The sequence below is a fragment of the Pleurodeles waltl genome, chromosome 10, assembly GCF_031143425.1.
Source record: "Pleurodeles waltl isolate 20211129_DDA chromosome 10, aPleWal1.hap1.20221129, whole genome shotgun sequence".
In the NCBI taxonomy this organism is placed as follows: Eukaryota; Metazoa; Chordata; class Amphibia; order Caudata; family Salamandridae; genus Pleurodeles; species Pleurodeles waltl.
This window is the reverse complement of record NC_090449.1, coordinates 576,493,811-576,514,535: the sequence shown is the minus strand read 5'-3', so window position 1 is coordinate 576,514,535 and position 20,725 is coordinate 576,493,811. Positions and strand designations below refer to the sequence as shown.

The 20,725-nt window shown below is 47.1% G+C and overlaps 1 protein-coding gene across 2 annotated transcripts in view; it reads right to left on the bottom strand.

The window, feature by feature from the left end:
- The window catches only part of OBSCN (obscurin, cytoskeletal calmodulin and titin-interacting RhoGEF), a 1,961,032-nt gene that overhangs the window by 1,435,235 nt on the left and 505,072 nt on the right, over positions 1-20,725 (bottom strand). For both annotated transcript variants that reach the window (XM_069211034.1, XM_069211033.1), the window contains 3 exons: positions 17,245-17,511; positions 5,582-5,848; positions 2,967-3,239 (listed from right to left, as the gene is read on the bottom strand). In XM_069211034.1, coding sequence (XP_069067135.1) covers positions 2,967-3,239; positions 5,582-5,848; positions 17,245-17,511 — 807 coding nt within the window. The remainder of the gene's footprint in view (positions 1-2,966; positions 3,240-5,581; positions 5,849-17,244; positions 17,512-20,725) is intronic.

The window sequence follows — 20,725 nt, the reverse complement described above, 5'->3', positions numbered from 1 at the left end:
GCAGGTGGGTGACGCTCCCCCAGACAGAGAAAGTCTATTGCCTGCATTTATATGGCAGAAGGGCGGAGATTAAGACACTGGGGTATGGAGGATGCTGCCTGGTGACAGGTGGTGACAGGACTCCCTACAGAAGTGTAATAAGGAGTTTGTTAGCCAAGGGCTGCTGATGAGACATCCTGAAGCCCTGCCCTTTGGTACATGATAGAGTGAGAGGTGGGAACTGCAGATGCTGTTCTGCAAGGTGAGGGGTACCCTTTAAAGAAGGAGAGAATAGCAAATAATTTGAAGAAAAACTTGTCGTGAGCCTTGAAATTCAGTGCACAAGAATAAAAGAATAACAGTAGGAGATTTTATGATGGGGCACTCGTGGTTGATGCCTGCATTCTCTTCTGATAAATAAGGCTGCGGTCACCTCCTCAACGTACATTGAAGTTGCAACAGTCTTATAATCTCTGGACTGAAAAGTCTATCTGTGCATGTTTCCTCTCGCCCCGATCAAGAACCCTCCAACAGACGCACCAACAGAAAGGCCTTCTGGTTTAGCGCCGACTTCCACGAATCTAAGCAAACCTGCCATAGACTTGAAAGAAAGTGGCGCCAACATCAGAATCTGGACAACAAAACAGCCTTCAAAAATGCCATCCGCAGACACCACCAACTCATCCGAACTGGTAAGAGAACTGCCTTCAAAGACCGAATCAACAACAACGCACACAGCCACAAGGAGCTCTTCAACATCGTGAAGGAACTCTCCAACCCCAGCTCCAACGTCAATGACATCCCGCCATCTCAAGACCTCTGCGACTCCTTAGCCTTCTACTTCCACCGCTAGATTGCAGACATCCACCACAGCTTCAGCACCCAAAGCCCCCCAGCACCACAGATTCACCTCCGACGAACCTCCTGCTCTCCTGGACTCCCGTCAACGACAGCGACACCATCGAAATCATGAACACCATCCACTCCGGCTCTTCATCCGACTCCTGCCCTCACCTCATCCTCAACAAAGCAAGCTCCGTCATAGCACCCTAAATACGGAAGATCATCAGCATCTCGTTTGAGTCCGCCACCTTCCCAGAGAGCTGGAAACACGCCGAGATCAACGCCCTCCTCAAAAAACCCAAGGGGGACCTAAAGGACCTCAAGAACTTCCGGTCAAACTCCCTTCCTCGAGGAGAACTGCACCCTGGCCCTTCCCAATCCGGATTCCGCAGCAACCACGGTACCGAAACTGCCCTCATCGCTGCCACCGACAACATCAGAACCATACTAGACAATGGCAAAACAGCAGCCCTCATCCTCCTGGACCTCTCGGCCACGTTTAACACCATCTGCCACCACACCCTAGGCTCAGGCCTCAGCAATGCAGGAATCCACGACAGAGGCCTGGACTGGGTCACCTCCTTTCTCAATGACAGAACTCAGAGAGTCTGCCTCCCCCATTCCGCTCGGAGGCCACCAAAATCATCTGCGGGATAACCCAGGATTCGTCCCTCAGCCCGACCCTCTTCAACGTCTACATGGCCCCGTTCACTAACACCGCCCGATCCCACAACCTCAACATCATCTCATATGCCAACGACACCCAGCTGATCCTCTCCCTCACCAAGGACTCCGCCAAGACCAACCTCCATGAAGGAACGAAGGCCATCACCGAATGGATGAAGAACAGCTGCCTCAAACTCAATTCCGACAAGACGGAAGTCCTCATCTTTGGTTCCACCCCCTCCGCATGGGATGACTCCTGTTGGCCTACCGCTCTCGGAGCCGCTCCAACTCCCATCGACCACGCATGCAACCTAGGGTTCATCTTGGATTCCTCATTATCCATGACCCAGCAAGTCAACGCCATCTCCTCCTCCTGCTTCAACACCCTGCTCCGAAAGAGCTACAAATGTATCCCCTACGAAACCAGAAGAACAGTCACCCAAGCCCACGTAAGCAGCAAACTGGACTACGACAATGTCCTCTACGCAGGACACACGGCCAAACTCTAGAAGAGGCTGCAACGCATCCAGAATGCCTCTGCATGCCTCATCCTGGACATCCCCCGCCACTGCCACATCACAGGCCATCTGAGAGACCTGCACTGGCTCCCAGTCAACAAGAGAATCACCTTCAAACTCCTCACCCATGCTCACAAAGCACTGCACAACACCGGACCAGAATACTTTGACAGCTCTCCTTCTACACCCCGACCCGGCATCTTCGCTACGCTGACCTCGCCCTCGCAACCGTCCCTTGTGTCCGCAGAACTACAACCGGTGGCAGATCATTCTCACACCTCGCCGCCAAGACGTAGAACACTCTTCCCACCCACCTGCATCAGACCAAAGACCTCCTTATCTTCAGGAAACTTCTCAAGACCTGGCTGTTCGAGCAGTAGCAGCACCTTCCCCCACCCCACCTCAGCACCTTGAAACCCTCAGGGGTGAGTAGTGCGCTTTACAAATTCCTGATTCATTGATTGATTGATTGTATCGAGTCCTTAATCTTTCATTTTCTATGCAGCCCAGCTGTATCTTGAATAATCCCCACTGCAACTGCAGACCACATGCCCTAGTTGCCTTATATATGGTGCCCTATATATCTACTGGGCATCTTAGAATGCCAAAGTAACCATTGCCCTAGAGACATAAGGAAAAATGCTACTTTGGAGCACAACTGCATATCAAATATATAACTGGGGCATTTTCACATACCGTGGAAGCATGTGGCACAAACCATTCAACATGCAAAATACTGAATAAATGCTTGTGGAATTATTCTATTGTCAGGGAGATTGAAGCAGAACCAGTTTATGTGATCTCTTACATATTTAGAGTAATCAATTGATTATTAGCTAAAAAGATAGTGCTTGGCAGTAATGTGTAGCATCTCACATGTCATAGTCAATGTCACTTGCTGCCACTGCCGGAGCATGTTTTCCTTGTGCCTTGTAATGGAGGTCGCTAAACATAGATTACCTTTTACCACCAAGTTCACTGAGGTTTTCTGATCGCCGGCTTCAAAGGTCACGGTACCAGAGTCCTTCAAAGAAAGCTCCTTCAAAGTCAGCCTGTGATATCCTCCCGGCAGAGATTGGATCTCATTTAGTTCATTGGTGTGCAGAGGGGTTTTATCCAAAAACCACTTTACATTGCTGTACTCTGCCGGGGAAATCCTGCAAGTAAACGTGGCAGACTCCCCCTCCATAACATCCACATCTTCAAGATCCTCAATTACTAGGACTTTCTGGCCTAAAAGGAACATAGATACGTCAAACTCTGGGCTCAGGATTGGACCTACATTATGCTGTGATTAGGAAAAAGCAATAAGTTGTCCACTGAGGAAATCCAGGTAAGAGGCTTGACTAATTGTCCTTCTCTTATGAATTAAAGAAAGATATTGCTGATATAAAGAACATGCTTAGCGGTGTAATACACATTGACAGTGGAAAGAAGACTTCTCCTTCCCCCAGCAAAAGCCAGATTAGCAGATAGACAACATATAACAATGCAATAATACATAAAAACATGGAATTGACATAAACTGTGCTCCAACATGACCACACGCCTGTGTCACATGTTGATGCTTACAGAGAGACAATACATCAGTGTCCACATGCACATCATGCACTCTGGTTTCTGCAATCACAGTAGGAGCTGACTCCGACTTGGGAGCTTCTAACGACCAATGGAGGAAAGAGGTGGGGGGAAGAAGTAATAAGTATGTTAGTTATCAGAATCCACTGGACTAAAGAATAATAGTCACAACCTCCTTTTCCTTGTATGAGAGTTAGACCAGCTTTAGGAAGGTGATGATGACACATAACAATGACCTCCTGCCCTCAAGCAACTAAGGAGCAGAAGCGCATGTTGTGCTAAGTGCCGATTAGATACAATAGCTGGAAAATTTGTAGGATGGGATGGCCCATTTTGGACCAAAGGGATCTATCGCCTGTACTGAGATAATTGGGGATCACCCACACATCAGCTCCTCTGCGTTTGACGAAAGGGCCTGCCAGGCAGTCTCTGGTGCTAAAAGTGCCACCCTCTCCTTCAAAGCATCAGTATGAAAAAAATCTTTACATATGCCATGAACAAAAGGAAATGGATATCATTCACATTTTTTTACAAAAATTATATCTACGAAATGATCAGTGATTTTAAAGATGACCTGCTCTCCAAAGGCAAGTCGCATAAATTACAACACTGCCAAAATTATGCAATGACATTAAGCAATTTTATATAGATCTCAGCTAATTCTGCAGTAAATCTCATTGAAAAAGTGTGCCAAAAACACATTTGCAGAAGTTGACCATGATAAAAATAATATTTTGTATTCGGCAGTCAATGCAAATTTCATTTAATGAATGCTGAAAAACTGCCTTGATCCAGTGAAAACTATTTTGATTAAAACTCTTACTAACATTTATTATCAACATGAAAAGGTTTACGAGCTCATCACTCATCCTTTCTAAACCACCCAACTGACGAAATTTGTTTGCTACAAGCATTGAATATACCCAGCTGAAAAGTTTACTTACCATGTACTGCAGGATACCTGCTAATTTAAATGAATTTCAATATAGGTATAAATGAGATAAGCGTTATGTTTAGGTATTCAGGTTGTATATGTGCAGCCACTTAGAAGGTGAAAGCAGGCTGAAAGTAGTGAAAACACGCCATTTTGATAGTCCCAGAAATTCATCAAAAAAACATTTTATGGGGGTTGTTTAAAAAAAAAAAATATATTCACGCCACAAAGAAAACTGTTTCTGTTTTTCGGGTTAGGTAGTGACATTGGAAAACAAACTCTCAGCTAGCATTTTTGGTGGGCATGATAGCCTATCTTCTGCAAAATGAAGCTGCCATACTTCTTAACTCGGGAAACACTACACTACTATATACCCCGGAGAAAGGTAATTAATCATTTGAACATTATTAGGCACCAATGTTTACTCATGAGCTGGATGAATTTAGCAAATTTGGGATTATCAATTTCTTTCTGTCCTATGGCATCGCGAGTAAGAGAACAAACGCCAAATGTTACTTATGTGCGTCGTTATTTTCATCCTGTTTGGAATGTTGGTATTGACTAAACTAACGAAAATGGGCATTAGCCTCTGTGGTTTGCCTGGTCCGAGGTTCAGTGACTTTCAAGCTGGGGCATTAAGTAGACAGGAAAGTAGGTGCATGTATCTGTTTGTTGTGAGTGAGTTTGGGGACATTACTTATCACTAGTGCTCAACTTTCCACCGTTTTTCTTAAACTTTGCAAACTACAGTGCCGGCAAATATTTTCAAAAATGTAAGTAAAACTAAGCACTTTCTAACAGAAGGAAATTGTTTCCATTCTGCCCAGTGCCGTGAGGCGCTCCGCCACAGTCGCAGGCGAAGTTAAAACTTTGTACACCCTTACTTTTAATTCTTGTTGCCCACTAAGGTGTTAGCAGATTACAGAGGACATTATCGTCTGTCATCGCCCCGAGCTGAGGGAAGTAATGCTTGTTTAGTACATAAACTGCATATTTGAAGAAAGTACATCAATGACAGGAGCTAGCTAAGCCATTCTTTGCTACTTGTTGTTATGGGACTTACCTTGTACCGACAATTTGCCATGAGACTGAGCATCCCCGATGTCACACGTATAGGTGTCAGTGTCATTGTTCTCCAGCTCATTCACTGTTAGGCTCAGGATGGCCCCTTTTTGGGCCAATTCATGCTTTTTGGTTGACTGCAGCTCCACAATTCCCTTGCGCCAGGTCACGGTTTGGGCTGGCTTCTCTGTCTCACATTCAAACTTAGCAACACCTTTCTCTTCCCCTTTCACATCTGATAATTCCTTAATGAATCGATTCAATGCATCTGCAAACATTAAAGTAAACTGAGTTATAGATCTAAGGAACCCATGCCGCTGATCTGCAGAATGAACACTGCAAGGCGCATTCTTGGGACGAAGACTGTGAATGTCCTTCACACAATATGAATTGGAACTTTATCACTTTCTAGTAACTTAAAAGGAGCTCTGTATGTCATCAGAGGAAGGTGGTCTATCAGGGTTCACAGTGTGTGAGTATAGGTAGTGGCGCAGAGATATTCTTCCCGCCTAACTATGCACCACGGTATATTTATTTATAAAACATGGTTGCACTATGTAAGCATCAGCAATAAGGGAAACATAATGCAACAATTTGTTTGCTAGGAACGCATCACACTGACTATACACTCATTAAGACTGAATGAAAGTATAGTGTACAACTCCCATTATAGGTCTTAAAATGTATTTGCTTGCATAGTACCCATTCAGAAGGCTCTGGGAAGATCTCTAGGTCTGGAGTAGTCCTTGGTCTCCCTGGATAAGGAGTGTAATCAAAAACTGCACCTCCTGGATAGAGACTTTTAAGTCACAGACTACAGTGAGGGAGGACTTCTCTATCTAGAAACAGAGGAACACCTGGCGACTCATCTGCATTAATAGACAGTGTAGATCAGCACAACATATTTTAGGAGACTTCGAAAGGATTATCTCGCTACATGGCGCAATCCCATATAACTTGATCTTACACAACGCAACTCCTAATGGAAGGGCAACCTAAAACCGACAGCACCCTGTCATCATGTTGCCATCAACTCCTCTGCACTCAGAACAGCCCTGAACCAATAAACCCACTACAGAAGATCTGACCTAGTTCCAATCCTGCAAAATGCAACAGTTCTATGAAGAATTAATAGTTAAATGGTACTCTTATACGTTGATATAACACAGCAGCACAGCATGTCCGCTCCACCGCTTACCACTGCACGCCATCCAGCACTTAATCACTCACTCCAGAACTCGTAAAACCACGCAGAAAATCTAGCTATGCATATCACATCGGAACACAAACGCTACCACACCACCCAAAACATCACTTAGGGGCAGAGTTATGGAAAGTGGCGATGCACCAAGTGCAACACCACTTTCTCTGCACCCCTTAGCACCCCCCTACCGCCAACATGTGTGTGCTGTATTTAAAATACGGCACACCATGGGTCAGAGTAGAGGGCAATAGCGTCATTTCTTATGACGCTATCGATGTACTCTGCAAGAGTAGTGCCAAAATATTGGTGCTACTCCTGCAGAGTACATAGGGCCCCATTCTAAAGAATGGAAGCCACCTTTTAACGCCTGCTCCTGAACAGGCGTTAAAAGTGCTGTAAAAAATGGTGCAAGGAAATCTCATAGATTTCCTTATGCCATTTTTCTGGTCCCCCTAACGAGGGAATGCCCCTTTTGCATACATTATGCCTAGCACAGGCATAATGTAGCACAAAGGGTTACAGACTGGTGCAATGCATGCATTGCGCCACTCTGTAAATACGGTGCGGGGATTTCAGCCTCATTGGGCCACATTAATATAAAAAATAATGAGGTTAATGTGGTGCAAGGTGGTGCTAGGGCATTATAAATATGCCCCTTAGCACTTTAACTCTTCAAGTCACAGAACACAATACAGTAAGATATCAACTCTCTGTATCAGATAAAAACATTAGGTATCCGAAAGCAAAACTTGCAAGACCACTGCACACCATACCGCTGCACGCCTGAACATTAGATCACATAATTCTAAAATATCACAACACGGACCTCCACTATACCACACCATAACACAGAGCCAAATACTTTCAAAACAGCGCACCACAGCTACAACAGACCACTGCAGCGCCCAAAACGACATAAGAATAATAGTTTTTGCTGATTTTTATTTATTTTTTGGTGCTCATTCACAACACACATGTTTGCATCACAAGAAACCACCCGCACATATTCGACTTCCGAAGGACAAATGCACCTCATGTATACATCTCAAAACACCATAATGCAACACAAAAACTAACAAGTCTCCAAGGGGCATACGTACAAGAAACTGGAGCATGAGTGCTGATGCACCAGTTTTTTTGCTCTGCCCCTGCCCCACCTAACAAAACCATGGTTGCGCAGTATTTACAATACTGCGCCCCATGGCGCTCGTTAGGCCAATAGCATCATCATTTTTGATGCTTTTGTGGTGCTTTGCTGTACTAGCATCAAAAATGTTTACACTAGTGCAGCAAAGTGCAAGGCGTCCCCTAGGTTTCTATGGGTGCATCTTAATGCCTGCTTTGAGCAGGTGTTAAAAATGATGCCAAAAATGGTGCAGTGAAATCTTGTAGATGTCACTGTGCCATTGTTGCGGGCCTCCTAGTGCCGGAACGCACCCCTCTTGCTTCCCTTATGCCTGGCGTGGCAAAAAAGCTTTTCTAATGCCACCTTAAAGTTTAAAAAAAGTACGCTAATGTGATGCAGGAAGGCACTAGTGCCTTGTAAATATGCCCCTAGGTACGGAGGGAAATACACATCTTCTCCTCACAGCACATACAAGAATTTGCTGAACCTAATTCTTTATACCACAATATGCACACCACACCAGTTTTAGTCTCAGTGCTCCACACGAGAACCCAGGGAAATTCATAACAACATACGTCAGTTGTCACTGAGGGAAGGTTTGCTGCAGGACTGGAGGTGTGGGAAGGTCAAAGGCTAGTCCTGCTCAATGTATACATCCTGCCAGGATTGCACTCCTCTATGTTACATTGCTTAAACACTCTCCTGATTGTCCTCCCCCATGCTAAATTAATACTGGGGACTTTTAATCTAGTAATGAAGGTCTCAATTAATAGATCCACATCAAAGCAGACATGAAGCACCTCAATTACAAAAAAACAGTGCACTTTCTTATGACACCAGACTACATGATCTGGGTTATGAGCCTGAATGTTCTGAAAATAGCCTTCCCATTTTACTTCACGGCTCAAAACAACCATTAAAAAACTAGAACTGACTACATTTCTACCACTACCATACATGGGCATAGATTTCATAATGCCTTATTTTAACAAGGGTTATAGCTGACCACTAACCACTCACAATGAAGATTTTTTTCCCTCTAAAGAAAACATATAGGGGAATGGCAATTAGACCCACTATACCTCACTAACTGAGAATCAGTGGAAATCCTGAAATTATGTTCAGAGAATTGTTTTAAAGAAAATCCTGGATCAGTGCCATTTTCTATAAGGAGATGGACGAGACAAGGATGCCCACTCTTGCATATTTTATTCATCCTCTTCATAAAACCTTTAGTGAAGCTTATATACAATGAAGCCCTAACCAAAGTTTGGAAATGGAGCCATGGGAGGGACAAACAAATTTCTCTCTATGAAGTGTGTGAGAAATTGGGTTGTTGGTTGACTGACCCCTGGTCCAGCAACAGACAGAATCCCTTGTATGGTGCACCACAAAAGTCACCAAATTAACCTGTGCTTCACCCTGGGTAGCTTGGCACAAAAAGCAGCCATGGCTTAAGTAAGAGGCAATGTGTAAAGTATTTATGCAGAATACAAACAGTAATAAACTGAAAACGTCACACAAGAAAATTTAAATCCCACACCTATTTAGAAAAATAAGGTAAATTTGAATAAATCATTTTACACCAAAACAACTAAAATCCAATCAGTAGAACTGGAATTATGGACTTTTAAACTTTAAGGTTAAAAAAAGTGCCTAAAACATGAAAGTGCCAATCGCGGAAATCTGGTCACTCGAGACTGGGTCAAAGTGAAAAATTAAGGCCAACAGCAATGGAGAGCAGTTCGAATACAAGCCTGGTCGGTGCTTACTTTTGGACTTAGAAAAACATTCAGAGAAAAATGTCTTGAAATATAGAAATTCAGTGTGACAAGGCTACAGAAGTGTTTGAGAAGGGAGTGTCGTCATCGGATAGCCATGGAGTGAAGCTGCGTTGAAGATTTATACCTTCAGACATAGCCTCCAAAATGAAAGTAAAAAATCTCTCTAGTTGGACGAATCAGAGGTCTGTAGCCCAAGACAGTTCTAAGAGGTCGGATACCTCTTTGGCGAAGGACCACAGAAATGGATTTGCTGATGCTGTGAAGAACGTAGTGGGAGAAGCCGCAAAGTCAATCTGACCAGCAATGCACCTGGGGCAGATAGGCAAGCATGTTGTTCCCAGTCTTCTTCTCGTGGTCTCAGAGCACCTTTCGGCCAAATTTTGCTTAAATCCTCTGTTTTGGAAAATAGCCATCTGGGCATATTTAGCTCAACAACCAAAGTTCAAGGAATGGATGGAGACTTCTTGGGGGTTCAGGACTCATTCAGGCTAGGTCTAGTTGTGGGTTAAAATGGTGGGAGCCTATTGAATCCCTATGGCTCTGAACAGGAGGCCAGCAGACCAGACCTTGGAGTCACTTCTGGCAGTCCTTGGTGCAGGTGTAGATGCAGGGCTTAACAGCTGGGCTGACCTCTGACGTTTCCAGGCAGGCTCCAGGCAGCAAAGCAGTCCTTCCAGGTACAGCAGCAGTCTGGCAGAGGGCACAGCAGGGCACAGCAGCAAGCAGTCCTCCTAGAGTCGTTCCGCAGACCCTGTAGTAAACTGAAGAGTGGGTCAGACGGCCCCATTTTTATACCGTGGTGCCATTCTTCTGGAAGGTGGGAGAAGCTTTTGGAAAGGTTCTTTGAAGTTCTTGGAATTTCCTGACTCCCCTGACCTAGCCCTAAGCTGGCTGCAGGGACGATATAGGGCTGTTAAGCATTTTGTGTAGAGACAGAACACAGCCTATTCAAGCATAAGTGGGACTGTGCTCACCTCCGCCTGCCCATCCTGGCAGTGATGGTCCATTGAAGGACACACCTAATCCATCTACTGTGTGAATGTTTTTTTGGAGAAATTCACAAAGTCTAACTGACAGCTACACCCAACTATGTTACCCAAAAAAAGGCTACAGGCACAAAGGCCTAAGTGCAGGAAAATGCCCACTTTCTTAAAGTGGCATTTTCAAAATTGCAGTGGAAAATCTTACTTTACTAATAATCAATCAATCAATCATTGAATTTATTAAGCGCGCTATGCACCTGTGAGGGTTTCAAGGCGCTGGGGGGGGGGGGGAGAGCTGGTGTTACTGGTCGAAGAGGCAGGTCTTGAGGAGTCTTCTGAAGGTGCGTAGGTCTTGAGTCTGTTGCAGGTTGGTAGGGAGGTTGTTCCAGGTTTTGGCGGCGAGGTATGTGAAGGATCTGCCGCCGGAGGTCTTTCTTCGGATGCAGGGGACGACGGCGAGGTGAGGTTAGTGGAGCGGAGCTGACGGGTGGGAGTGTAGAAGCTGAGTCTGTTGTTTAGGTAGGCTGGTCCGGTGTCGTGGAGCGCTTTGTGAGCGTGGGTAAGAAGCTTGAAAGTGATCCTTTTGTCCACGGGGAGCCAGTGAGGGTCATCTTTACAACTCCATAGGTACCAAACATGACATTTCTACCGCCTCTCATTTAGGAATTACAGTTTATTAAATATAATAAGGAATCCCCAATGTTATCCTATGGGAAGGGTAGGCCTCACAATAGTGAAAAACTAATCTGGGAGTTTTTCACTACAAGGACATATAAAACTTAGGAGTGTATGTCTAACGTTTTTATTACACTGCGCCCAGTCCTATGGGCGCCTAGGGCATTGCTCAGGGGTGACTTATATATAATAAAAGGAGCGCTTAAAGTTTGGCAAAAGGGATTAAATGTCTAGTGGGCATGGTAGTGTGACTCTGCATTCAGGTTGCAAGGCAGGCCTGGGACAAGTTTTAAAGCGCTACTTAGGTGAGTGGCACAATAAGCGCTAAAGGTCCACTGGTAGCAGTTAATTTATATGGTTTAGCACTTTACAAGGGACTTACAAGTAAATTAAATATGCCAATTAATGTTTAGGTGAGAAAGCACAAGCACTTTAGCACTGGTTAGCAGTGGTAAAGTACACAGAGTCCTAAGGCCAACAAAAATGAATTCAGCAAAATAGTGAAGGTACATGCAAAACGCTTGGGGTGACCCTGCAAAGAGGGCCAGGTCCATCAAGAAGACATACTATTAGATGTAGCTTCCCTAGAAAACATGCTATATCGGCTCAGATCAATATTCAAAACTCATTGAAGATACTTAAGCTCAGATATAGGAGGGCATAGCGCCCCCTTGCGCCACATTAGCGTCATTTTTTTTACACTAATGTGGCTCAACGAGGCCAAAATCGCCACACCAGATTTACAAAGTAGTGCAATGCATACACTGCACCACTTTGTAACCCCTTGCACCACATTTTGTCAGCACCAGGCATGTTGTATGCAAGGGGGGGCATTCCCCCATTAGGGTGGCTGAAAAAAGGGCGCAAAGAAATCTAAAGGATTTCTTTGTGCCATTTTATTTGGCAATTTTAATGGTTGCTCAGAACAGGCTTTAAAAGGGGGCACACCATTGGTTACAATGGGCCCCTATGAACTGTTCAGAGTTAGCTCCAAAATATGGCGCTAACCCTCAGCACATCAATAGCATAACAAATTCTGATGCTATTAACCCCTACCCTGCTCCATGGTGTGCCATATTTTAAATACAGCAAAGCAACCATTGTTCCCCTTTAAACCATGAACATAAATATTAAGAGCCTGATTTAGGTCTTGGCGAAGGGAAAAACGTTGTCACAAACATGAGGGATATCCCGTCCGCCGTATTACAATCCCATTATCTCCTATGGGGATTGTGATGCGGTGGCCGGGACATCCGTCACATTTGTGATGGAGCATTCTCTCCGCCGGGATCTAAATCAGGCCCTTAATCTCACTATGCCCCTAACAATGGACTTTTTAAGTTTTTGCAGATAATTTAGAACTGTTGATGAGCAACCTTTGAGTAGGAATTTCACACTGGAAGAAACTTCTTTCTGTAATAGGATGTACAGACCTATTTAAAAATGTTTGACCGCCAAAAATGTCTCCACTTTTTGTGGAGTTACGCCTCCTTGTAAATATGGTTCCCTCCGAAGCAGTATTCTGCATCAGAGGGGCGTGCAATGGGTGTTGCTGTGGGCGTGCCACAGCAACACCCATTGCATTTTGGCGCTGCCTCAGATTTACAAGATTTTGTGAACCTGACACAGCGCCCAAATCTAACGCCACCCCCAGGGGTGGCGTTAGCAAGGCGCAACAAGGAGGAATACTTTTATTCCTCCTTGTTGTTTTGCTTTTTCTATGAGTGCTGCATTCTGCAGATATCAAGATATCTGATGGTATCTTTATTTTATAGTCTGATACCATAAAATCCATTTACCTTATGCCTGTTATTGTTGTTAGTCTGTGTTATGTACTTTACTTGCAGTTGTTGATATATAAGTTTGATATTTATTTCTACTCATGAATGCATTACACTAAAATACAAATTGCATGTAAACAACACTGTTTTTTAAAGGGAGACCTTGCAAAATGTCCAGTTTTGGTTAATAGCTGTAAAGGATGTCCAACAGATGACATCCATAAAATCTGCATCATTAATTAAAGAAACCCCTACAAAAAAACAGTTTTGTTTAATGGTTGTGGGTGAAGGGCAAACAAAGGCATGCATTATGATTTGCTTGTTACAGTAAGGCAACTTGTGGAAAACAGATTTGTTTAGGATTTGTTGAGGTTGGTCAGCATGTACTGCCTGTTAAAACAAGTGTTTTACAGCAAGGGAATAAGGGGTGATTTCCAGTTTTTTTTTATGCCTATTGTAAATAGTGTCCTGATAGCATGCCATTTGCTGATACCAAATTTTTGCAATGAGTGACTGTGTGCAATGGCAATTGTCAATTAGTGGATGGTGCAGTTTTTGCCAACTAATTCCCCTGTAACGACTTATCGCTTGCAGTGAAGAACCTGGTACAATGTCCATTTCAGTTTAGTACACTTGAAAGTTGGTCAACACTTTGGAACTGGTAACACAATGGCCCTCATTCCGACCCTGGCGGTTTCAAACCGCCAGGGTGGAGGGCAGAGGAAGCACCGCCAACAGGCTGGCGGTGCTTCCCGGGCCATTCTGACCACGGCGGTAAAGCCGCGGTCAGAAAAGGGGAACCGGCGGTGTAGGAAGTTGGCTCTGTATGCACTATTTCAAAGTAAGGAATAGTATGCACAGAGTCCAAGGGTTCCCCTTAGAGGTAAGATAGTGGCAAAAAGAGATAATACTAATGCTCTATTTTGTGGTAGTGTGGTCGAGCAGTAGGCTTATCCAAGGAGTAGTGTTAAGCATTTGTTGTACATACACATAGACAATAAATGAGGTACACACACTCAGAGACAAATCCAGCCAATAGGTTTTTATATAGAAAAATATCTTTTCTTAGTTTATTTTAAGAACCACAGGTTCAAATTCTACATGTAATATCTCATTCGAAAGGTATTGCAGGTAAGTACTTTAGGAACTTCAAATCATCAAAATTGCATGTATACTTTTCAAGTTATTGACAAATAGCTGTTTTAAAAGTGGACACAGTGCAATTTTCACAGTTCCTAGGGGAGGTAAGTATTTGTTAGGTTAACCAGGTAAGTAAGACACTTACAGGGCTTAGTTCTTGGTCCAAGGTAGCCCACCGTTGGGGGTTCAGAGCAACCCCAAAGTCACCACACCAGCAGCTCAGGGCCGGTCAGGTGCAGAGTTCAAAGTGGTGCCCAAAACGCATAGGCTAGAATGGAGAGAAGGGGGTGCCCCGGTTCCGGTCTGTTTGCAGGTAAGTACCCGCGTCTTCGGAGGGCAGACCAGGGGGGGTTTTGTAGGGCACCGGGGGGGACACAAGTCCACACAGAAATTTCACCCTCAGCAGCGCGGGGGCGGCCGGGTGCAGTGTAGGAACCGGCGTCGGGTTCGCAATGTTAGTCTATGAGAGATCTCGGGATCTCTTCAGCGCTGCAGGCAGGCAAGGGGGGGATTCCTCGGGGAAACCTCCACTTGGGTAAGGGAGAGGGACTCCTGGGGGTCACTTCTCCAGTGAAAGTCCGGTCCTTCGGGTCCTGGGGGCTGCGGGTGCAGGGTCTCTCCCAGGCGTCGGGACTTTAGGTTCAAGGAGTCGCGGTCAGGGGAAGCCTCGGAATTCCCTCTGCAGGCGGCGCTGTGGGGGCTCAGGGGGGACAGGTTTTGGTACTCACAGTAGCAGAGTAGTCCTGGGGTCCCTCCTGAGGTGTTGGATCGCCACCAGCCGAGTCGGGGTCGCCGGGTGCAGTGTTGCAAGTCTCACGCTTCTTGCGGGGAGCTTGCAGGGATCTTTAAAGCTGCTGGAAACAAAGTTGCAGCTTTTCTTGGAGCAGGTCCGCTGTCCTCGGGAGTTTCTTGTCTTTTCGAAGCAGGGGCAGTCCTCAGAGGATGTCGAGGTCGCTGGTCCCTTTGGAAGGCGTCGCTGGAGCAGGATCTTTGGAAGGCAGGAGACAGGCCGGAGAGTTTCTGGAGCCAAGGCAGTTGTCGTCTTCTGGTCTTCCTCTGCAGGGGTTTTCAGCTAGGCAGTCCTTCTTCTTGTAGTTGCAGGAATCTAATCTTCTAGGGTTCAGGGTAGCCCTTAAATACTAAATTTAAGGGCGTGTTTAGGTCTGGGGGGTTAGTAGCCAATGGCTACTAGCCCTGAGGGTGGGTACACCCTCTTTGTGCCTCCTCCCAAGGGGAGGGGGTCACAATCCTAACCCTATTGGGGGAAACCTCCATCTGCAAGATGGAGGATTTCTAAAAGTTAGAGTCACCTCAGCTCAGGACACCTTAGGGGCTGTCCTGACTGGCCAGTGACTCCTCCTTGTTTTTCTCATTATTTTCTCCGGCCTTGCCGCCAAAAGTGGGGCCTGGCCGGAGGGGGCGGGCAACTCCACTAGCTGGAGTGTCCTGCTGGGTTGGCACAAAGGAGGTGAGCCTTTGAGGCTCACCGCCAGGTGTGACAATTCCTGCCTGGGAGAGGTGTTAGCATCTCCACCCAGTGCAGGCTTTGTTACTGGCCTCAGAGTGACAAAGGCACTCTCCCCATGGGGCCAGCAACATGTCTCGGTTTGTGGCAGGCTGCTAAAACTAGTCAGCCTACACAGATAGTCGGTTAAGTTTCAGGGGGCACCTCTAAGGTGCCCTCTGTGGTGTATTTTACAATAAAATGTACACTGGCATCAGTGTGCATTTATTGTGCTGAGAAGTTTGATACCAAACTTCCCAGTTTTCAGTGTAGCCATTATGGTGCTGTGGAGTTCGTGTTTGACAGACTCCCAGACCATATACTCTTATGGCTACCCTGCACTTACAATGTCTAAGGTTTTGTTTAGACACTGTAGGGGTACCATGCTCATGCACTGGTACCCTCACCTATGGTATAGTGCACCCTGCCTTAGGGCTGTAAGGCCTGCTAGAGGGGTGGCTTACCTATACTGCATAGGCAGTGAGAGGCTGGCATGGCACCCTGAGGGGAGTGCCATGTCGACTTACTCGTTTTGTCCTCACTAGCACACACAAGCTGGCAAGCAGTGTGTCTGTGCTGAGTGAGAGGTCTCCAGGGTGGCATAAGACATGCTGCAGCCCTTAGAGACCTTCCTTGGCATCAGGGCCCTTGGTACTAGAAGTACCAGTTACAAGGGACTTATCTGGATGCCAGGGTCTGCCAATTGTGGATACAAAAGTACAGGTTAGGGAAAGAACACTGGTGCTGGGGCCTGGTTAGCAGGCCTCAGCACACTTTCAATTGTAAACATAGCATCAGCAAAGGCAAAAAGTCAGGGGGCAACCATGCCAAGGAGGCATTTCCTTACAGGCGGTTTCCCTCCGGTTTTCCGCTGGCCCAGGGAATCCTCCATGGCGGCGCTGCTTGCAGCGCCGCCATGGGGATTCCGACCCCCTTCCTGCCAGCCTGTAAACCGCCAGGAAGAGGCTGGCGGGAACGGGTGTCGTGGGGCCCCTGGGGGCCCCTGCACTGCTTATGCCCATGGCATGGGCAGTGCAGGGGCCCCCTAACAGGGCCCCACAAAGATTTTCAGTGTCTGCTTTGCAGACACTGAAAATCGCGACGGGTGCCACTGCACCCGTCGCACCCCTGCAAATCCGCCGGCTCCATTCGGAGCCGGCTTCCTCTTTGCAGGGGCTTTCCCGCTGGGCCGGCGGGCGATCTTTTGGAGATTGCCGGCCGGCCCAGCGGGAAAGTTGCAATGACCCCCGCGGTCATTTGACCGCGGTGCGGTCTTTTGGAGGTTTCCGCCCGGCGGGTGGCGCCCGCCGCCCGCCGGGGTCGGAATGACCCCCAATGTGTCTTGCAATGAGCGGCCAAGCACAATTGCCAGTTTTTATTACTTGATGATTCTGGTGAACTGAAGAAGCATACTAGCTTGACTTGGGAAGTATAATTAAACAGAGGTTTATGTATTGCTCATCTCACCTTTCACTTTAATGGAAGCTTTGCTCTTTGAGATCTCGGTTTCACACATGTACTCTCCAGTGTCCTTGGTTGTCACATCGTGAATGATCAACTTGGCCTGAGTTCCTTCCTGGAACAGCTCATATTTCTGGCTCCTCCGAATTGTTTTGCTATCCTTGCACCATTTCACATTTGTGGACAACTTAGAGAGTTCACAACTCAGGGTAAGGTCTTGTCCTGTGAAGCCTGTCATGTCTTGTAGTGGTTTGATGATTTCAACTGGTTTTTCTGAAAGAAGAAAGCAGAAACACTTTTACCTTCTCATGCTTATTACGCCTTTGGTTGTTTACATTCACAGAGGAGTTTCTAATGTTGGCAAGTATTTTTAGCGACACACTTTTGTTTAATTCTCCTGGATGCAAATCAATACACTTGTGGACGTGCACAGCACCAGCGGGGCACTTCTGGAGCACTGAACAATAATCATGTGATTTACTTAAGCATGAGGAGATGTTGAACTAAATATTAATTAACTAATTCCTGCCACATGCGAGTGCCCTACGACCTGACAAAAAGTGGCATGGACAAGTATATCACTCTTCCTATCACTCTATCCACTCCGGCGCCCCTTCGGACCCCTGCCCTCACTTCATCTTTAACAAAGCCGACGACATCATCGCCCCGCACCTCCAGGCCGTCATCAACTCTTCTTTTTCTTCTGCTACCTTCCCCGAATGCTGGAAACACGCCGAAGTCAACGCCCTACTAAAGAAACCTACGGCTGACCCGAGCGACCTGAAAAACTTCCGCCCCATCTCTCTCCTGCCTTTCCCAGCCAAGGTAATAGAGAAGACCGTCAACAAACAGCTGACCACCTTCCTGGAAAACAACAACCTGCTCGACCCTTCACAAACCGGATTCCGAACCAACCACAGCACGGAAACCGCCCTCATCTCAGTCACAGATGACATCAGAACCCTGATGGACAACGGTGAAACAGTCGCCCTCATTCTCCTCGACCTTTCGGCTGCCTTCGACACCGTCTGTCGCCGCACCCTAATCACCCGCCTCCGCTCCACCGGGATCCAAGGCCAGGCCCTGGACTGGATCGCCTCCTTCCTCTCAAACCGTTCCCAAAGAGTTTACCTCCCTCCGTTTCGCTCAGTTCCCACCGAGATCATCTGCGGCGTACCCCAAGGCTCATCACTCAGCCCGACACTCTTCAATGTCTACATGAGCCCCCTCGCCAACATCGTACGCAAGCACGACATCATCATCACCTCCTACGCCGACGACACCCAACTTATACTCTCCCTCACTAAGGACCCCGCCAGCGCCAAGACCAACCTACAAGAGGGTATGAAGGACGTCGCAGATTGGATGAGGCTCAGCCGCCTAAAGCTGAACTTTGAAAAAACGGAAGTCCTCATCCTCGGCAACACCCCGTCCGCCAGGGACGACTCTTGGTGGCCCACGGCCCTCGGCACCGCACCGGCCCCCGCAGACCACGCCCACAACCTCGGCTTCATCTTGGACCCTCTTCTCACCATGACCAAGCAAGTCAACGCTGTGTCCTCCGCCTGCTTCCTCACCCTCCGCATGCTCCGCAAGATCTTCCGCTGGATCCCCGCCGACACTAGAAAAACCGTGATCCACGCCCTCGTCACGAGCCGCCTGGACTACGGCAACACCCTCTACGCTGGGACAACAGCCAAACTCCAAAATCGCCTGCAACGCATTCAAAATGCCTCGGCCCGCCTCATCCTCGACGTACCCCGCAACAGCCACATCTCCGCACACCTGAGACACCTGCATTGGCTCCCAGTCAGCAAAAGGATCACCTTTCGACTTCTCACCCACGCACACAAAGCCCTCCACGACAAGGGACCGCAATACCTCAACTGACGCCTCAGCTTCTACGTCCTCACCTGCCTCCTCCGTTCCTCTGGCCTCGCACTTGCTTCCGTCCCTCGCATCCGCCGCTCCACGGCGGGTGGGAGATCTTTCTCCTTCCTGGCGGCCAGGACCTGGAACTCCCTCCCCACCAGCCTCAGGACCACCCAGGACCACTCAGCTTTCCGGAGACTCCTAAAGACCTGGCTTTTCGAGCAGCAGTAACCCCCTCTTTCCCCTAGCACCTTGAGACCCGCACGGGTGAGTAGCGCGCTTTATAAATGTTAATGATTTGATTTGATTTGATTCCTACTCCACCTTCTCAAAGGGTGCATTAATCATGGTGATCGGCCTGTAGGTGGAGGGATCAGCCTCATCATATATATGGAGGCAGAACCAGGAGATCAGTTTGTGCTCCTGCGGGGGACTCTAGACAGGCGAAGCTTGACAATATTGAATACCTATGCCCCAACTAACGATGAGCCTGCATTTTTCCGCAACATTCAAGACATTACTGCAGGGCATAGACACACCACTGTATGGCTAGGAGACTTCAACTGTATAATGGACCCTGACTTGGATAGGGCACAACCACAGGCAGGCACTAAACCCCGAATGACAGCGGCACTGCTCGGGGTGATGCAAAACATGGGCATCAAAGATACCTAGGGGTTAATCCACCCAACACAATGGGTTTGCACCAGCTACTCTGCTACGCATCACACCTACAGTAGACTAGACAGGATACTATTAGCAGGACTCCCACGAGTGGAAGGCATAGAAGTTACACACCTGGCACACTTCCTCTTGGATCAATCCCTAGTGGGTTGTGGCGTGCCATGGTGAGAACCAGCAAGAAAAGCTAGGTCCTGGAGGATGTCAGCTGACATACTAGAGGACCCGATCAGAAGGGAGGCGCTTTCATGTGCACTGCAGACTACATGGTGAATAACTGAGGGACAACGAAAAGTAGGGCCAGGAATGGGAGGCGCTAAAAGCAATGTTAAGGGGCACGTGTATGGATGGGCTTAACCTGCAGAGTGTGAAGACAACTCTGGCAGGACTTAGACAGACAGGAAGCAGCATTGACTTCACTGCATACAATGGAACAAACACACTCCGAAGAAAGCCCCAGGGAGCTGGGAGTACAGAGACAGATAGCTGATATATGGAATAGGGTGGATAAATATACGCTAAAACAATATAATCAGCAATTGCATAAGGACAGGGATAAGTAAATTATCTGCTCACATGAATCCTTTGAAGGGAGCATCTGCCACCGTTGGCCACACTCCTGATTTGGTAATAGGTAATAGGGCCACCTCTTGGGGAGGGATTGTGGGGGGATTCCAGCAGCACCTACAGTGTTTATATACAGTGGGCTCAGATACAACACCGACTAGATATGTCCCATTCTTTGAGGGCTTGGGACTCCCACAACTTGCACAGCTTGCTGCTGAAGAGCTGAATGCCCCAATCGAACTAGAAAAACTGCATATGGTGTTGAGCATGCTCCCACAGGCAAAGGCGCTGGACAGCTATGGCTTCCCCCATGAGATTTACCAGGCATTCTCAGCAACTGTTACGCAGAGGCTCCTGGAGGTATTCC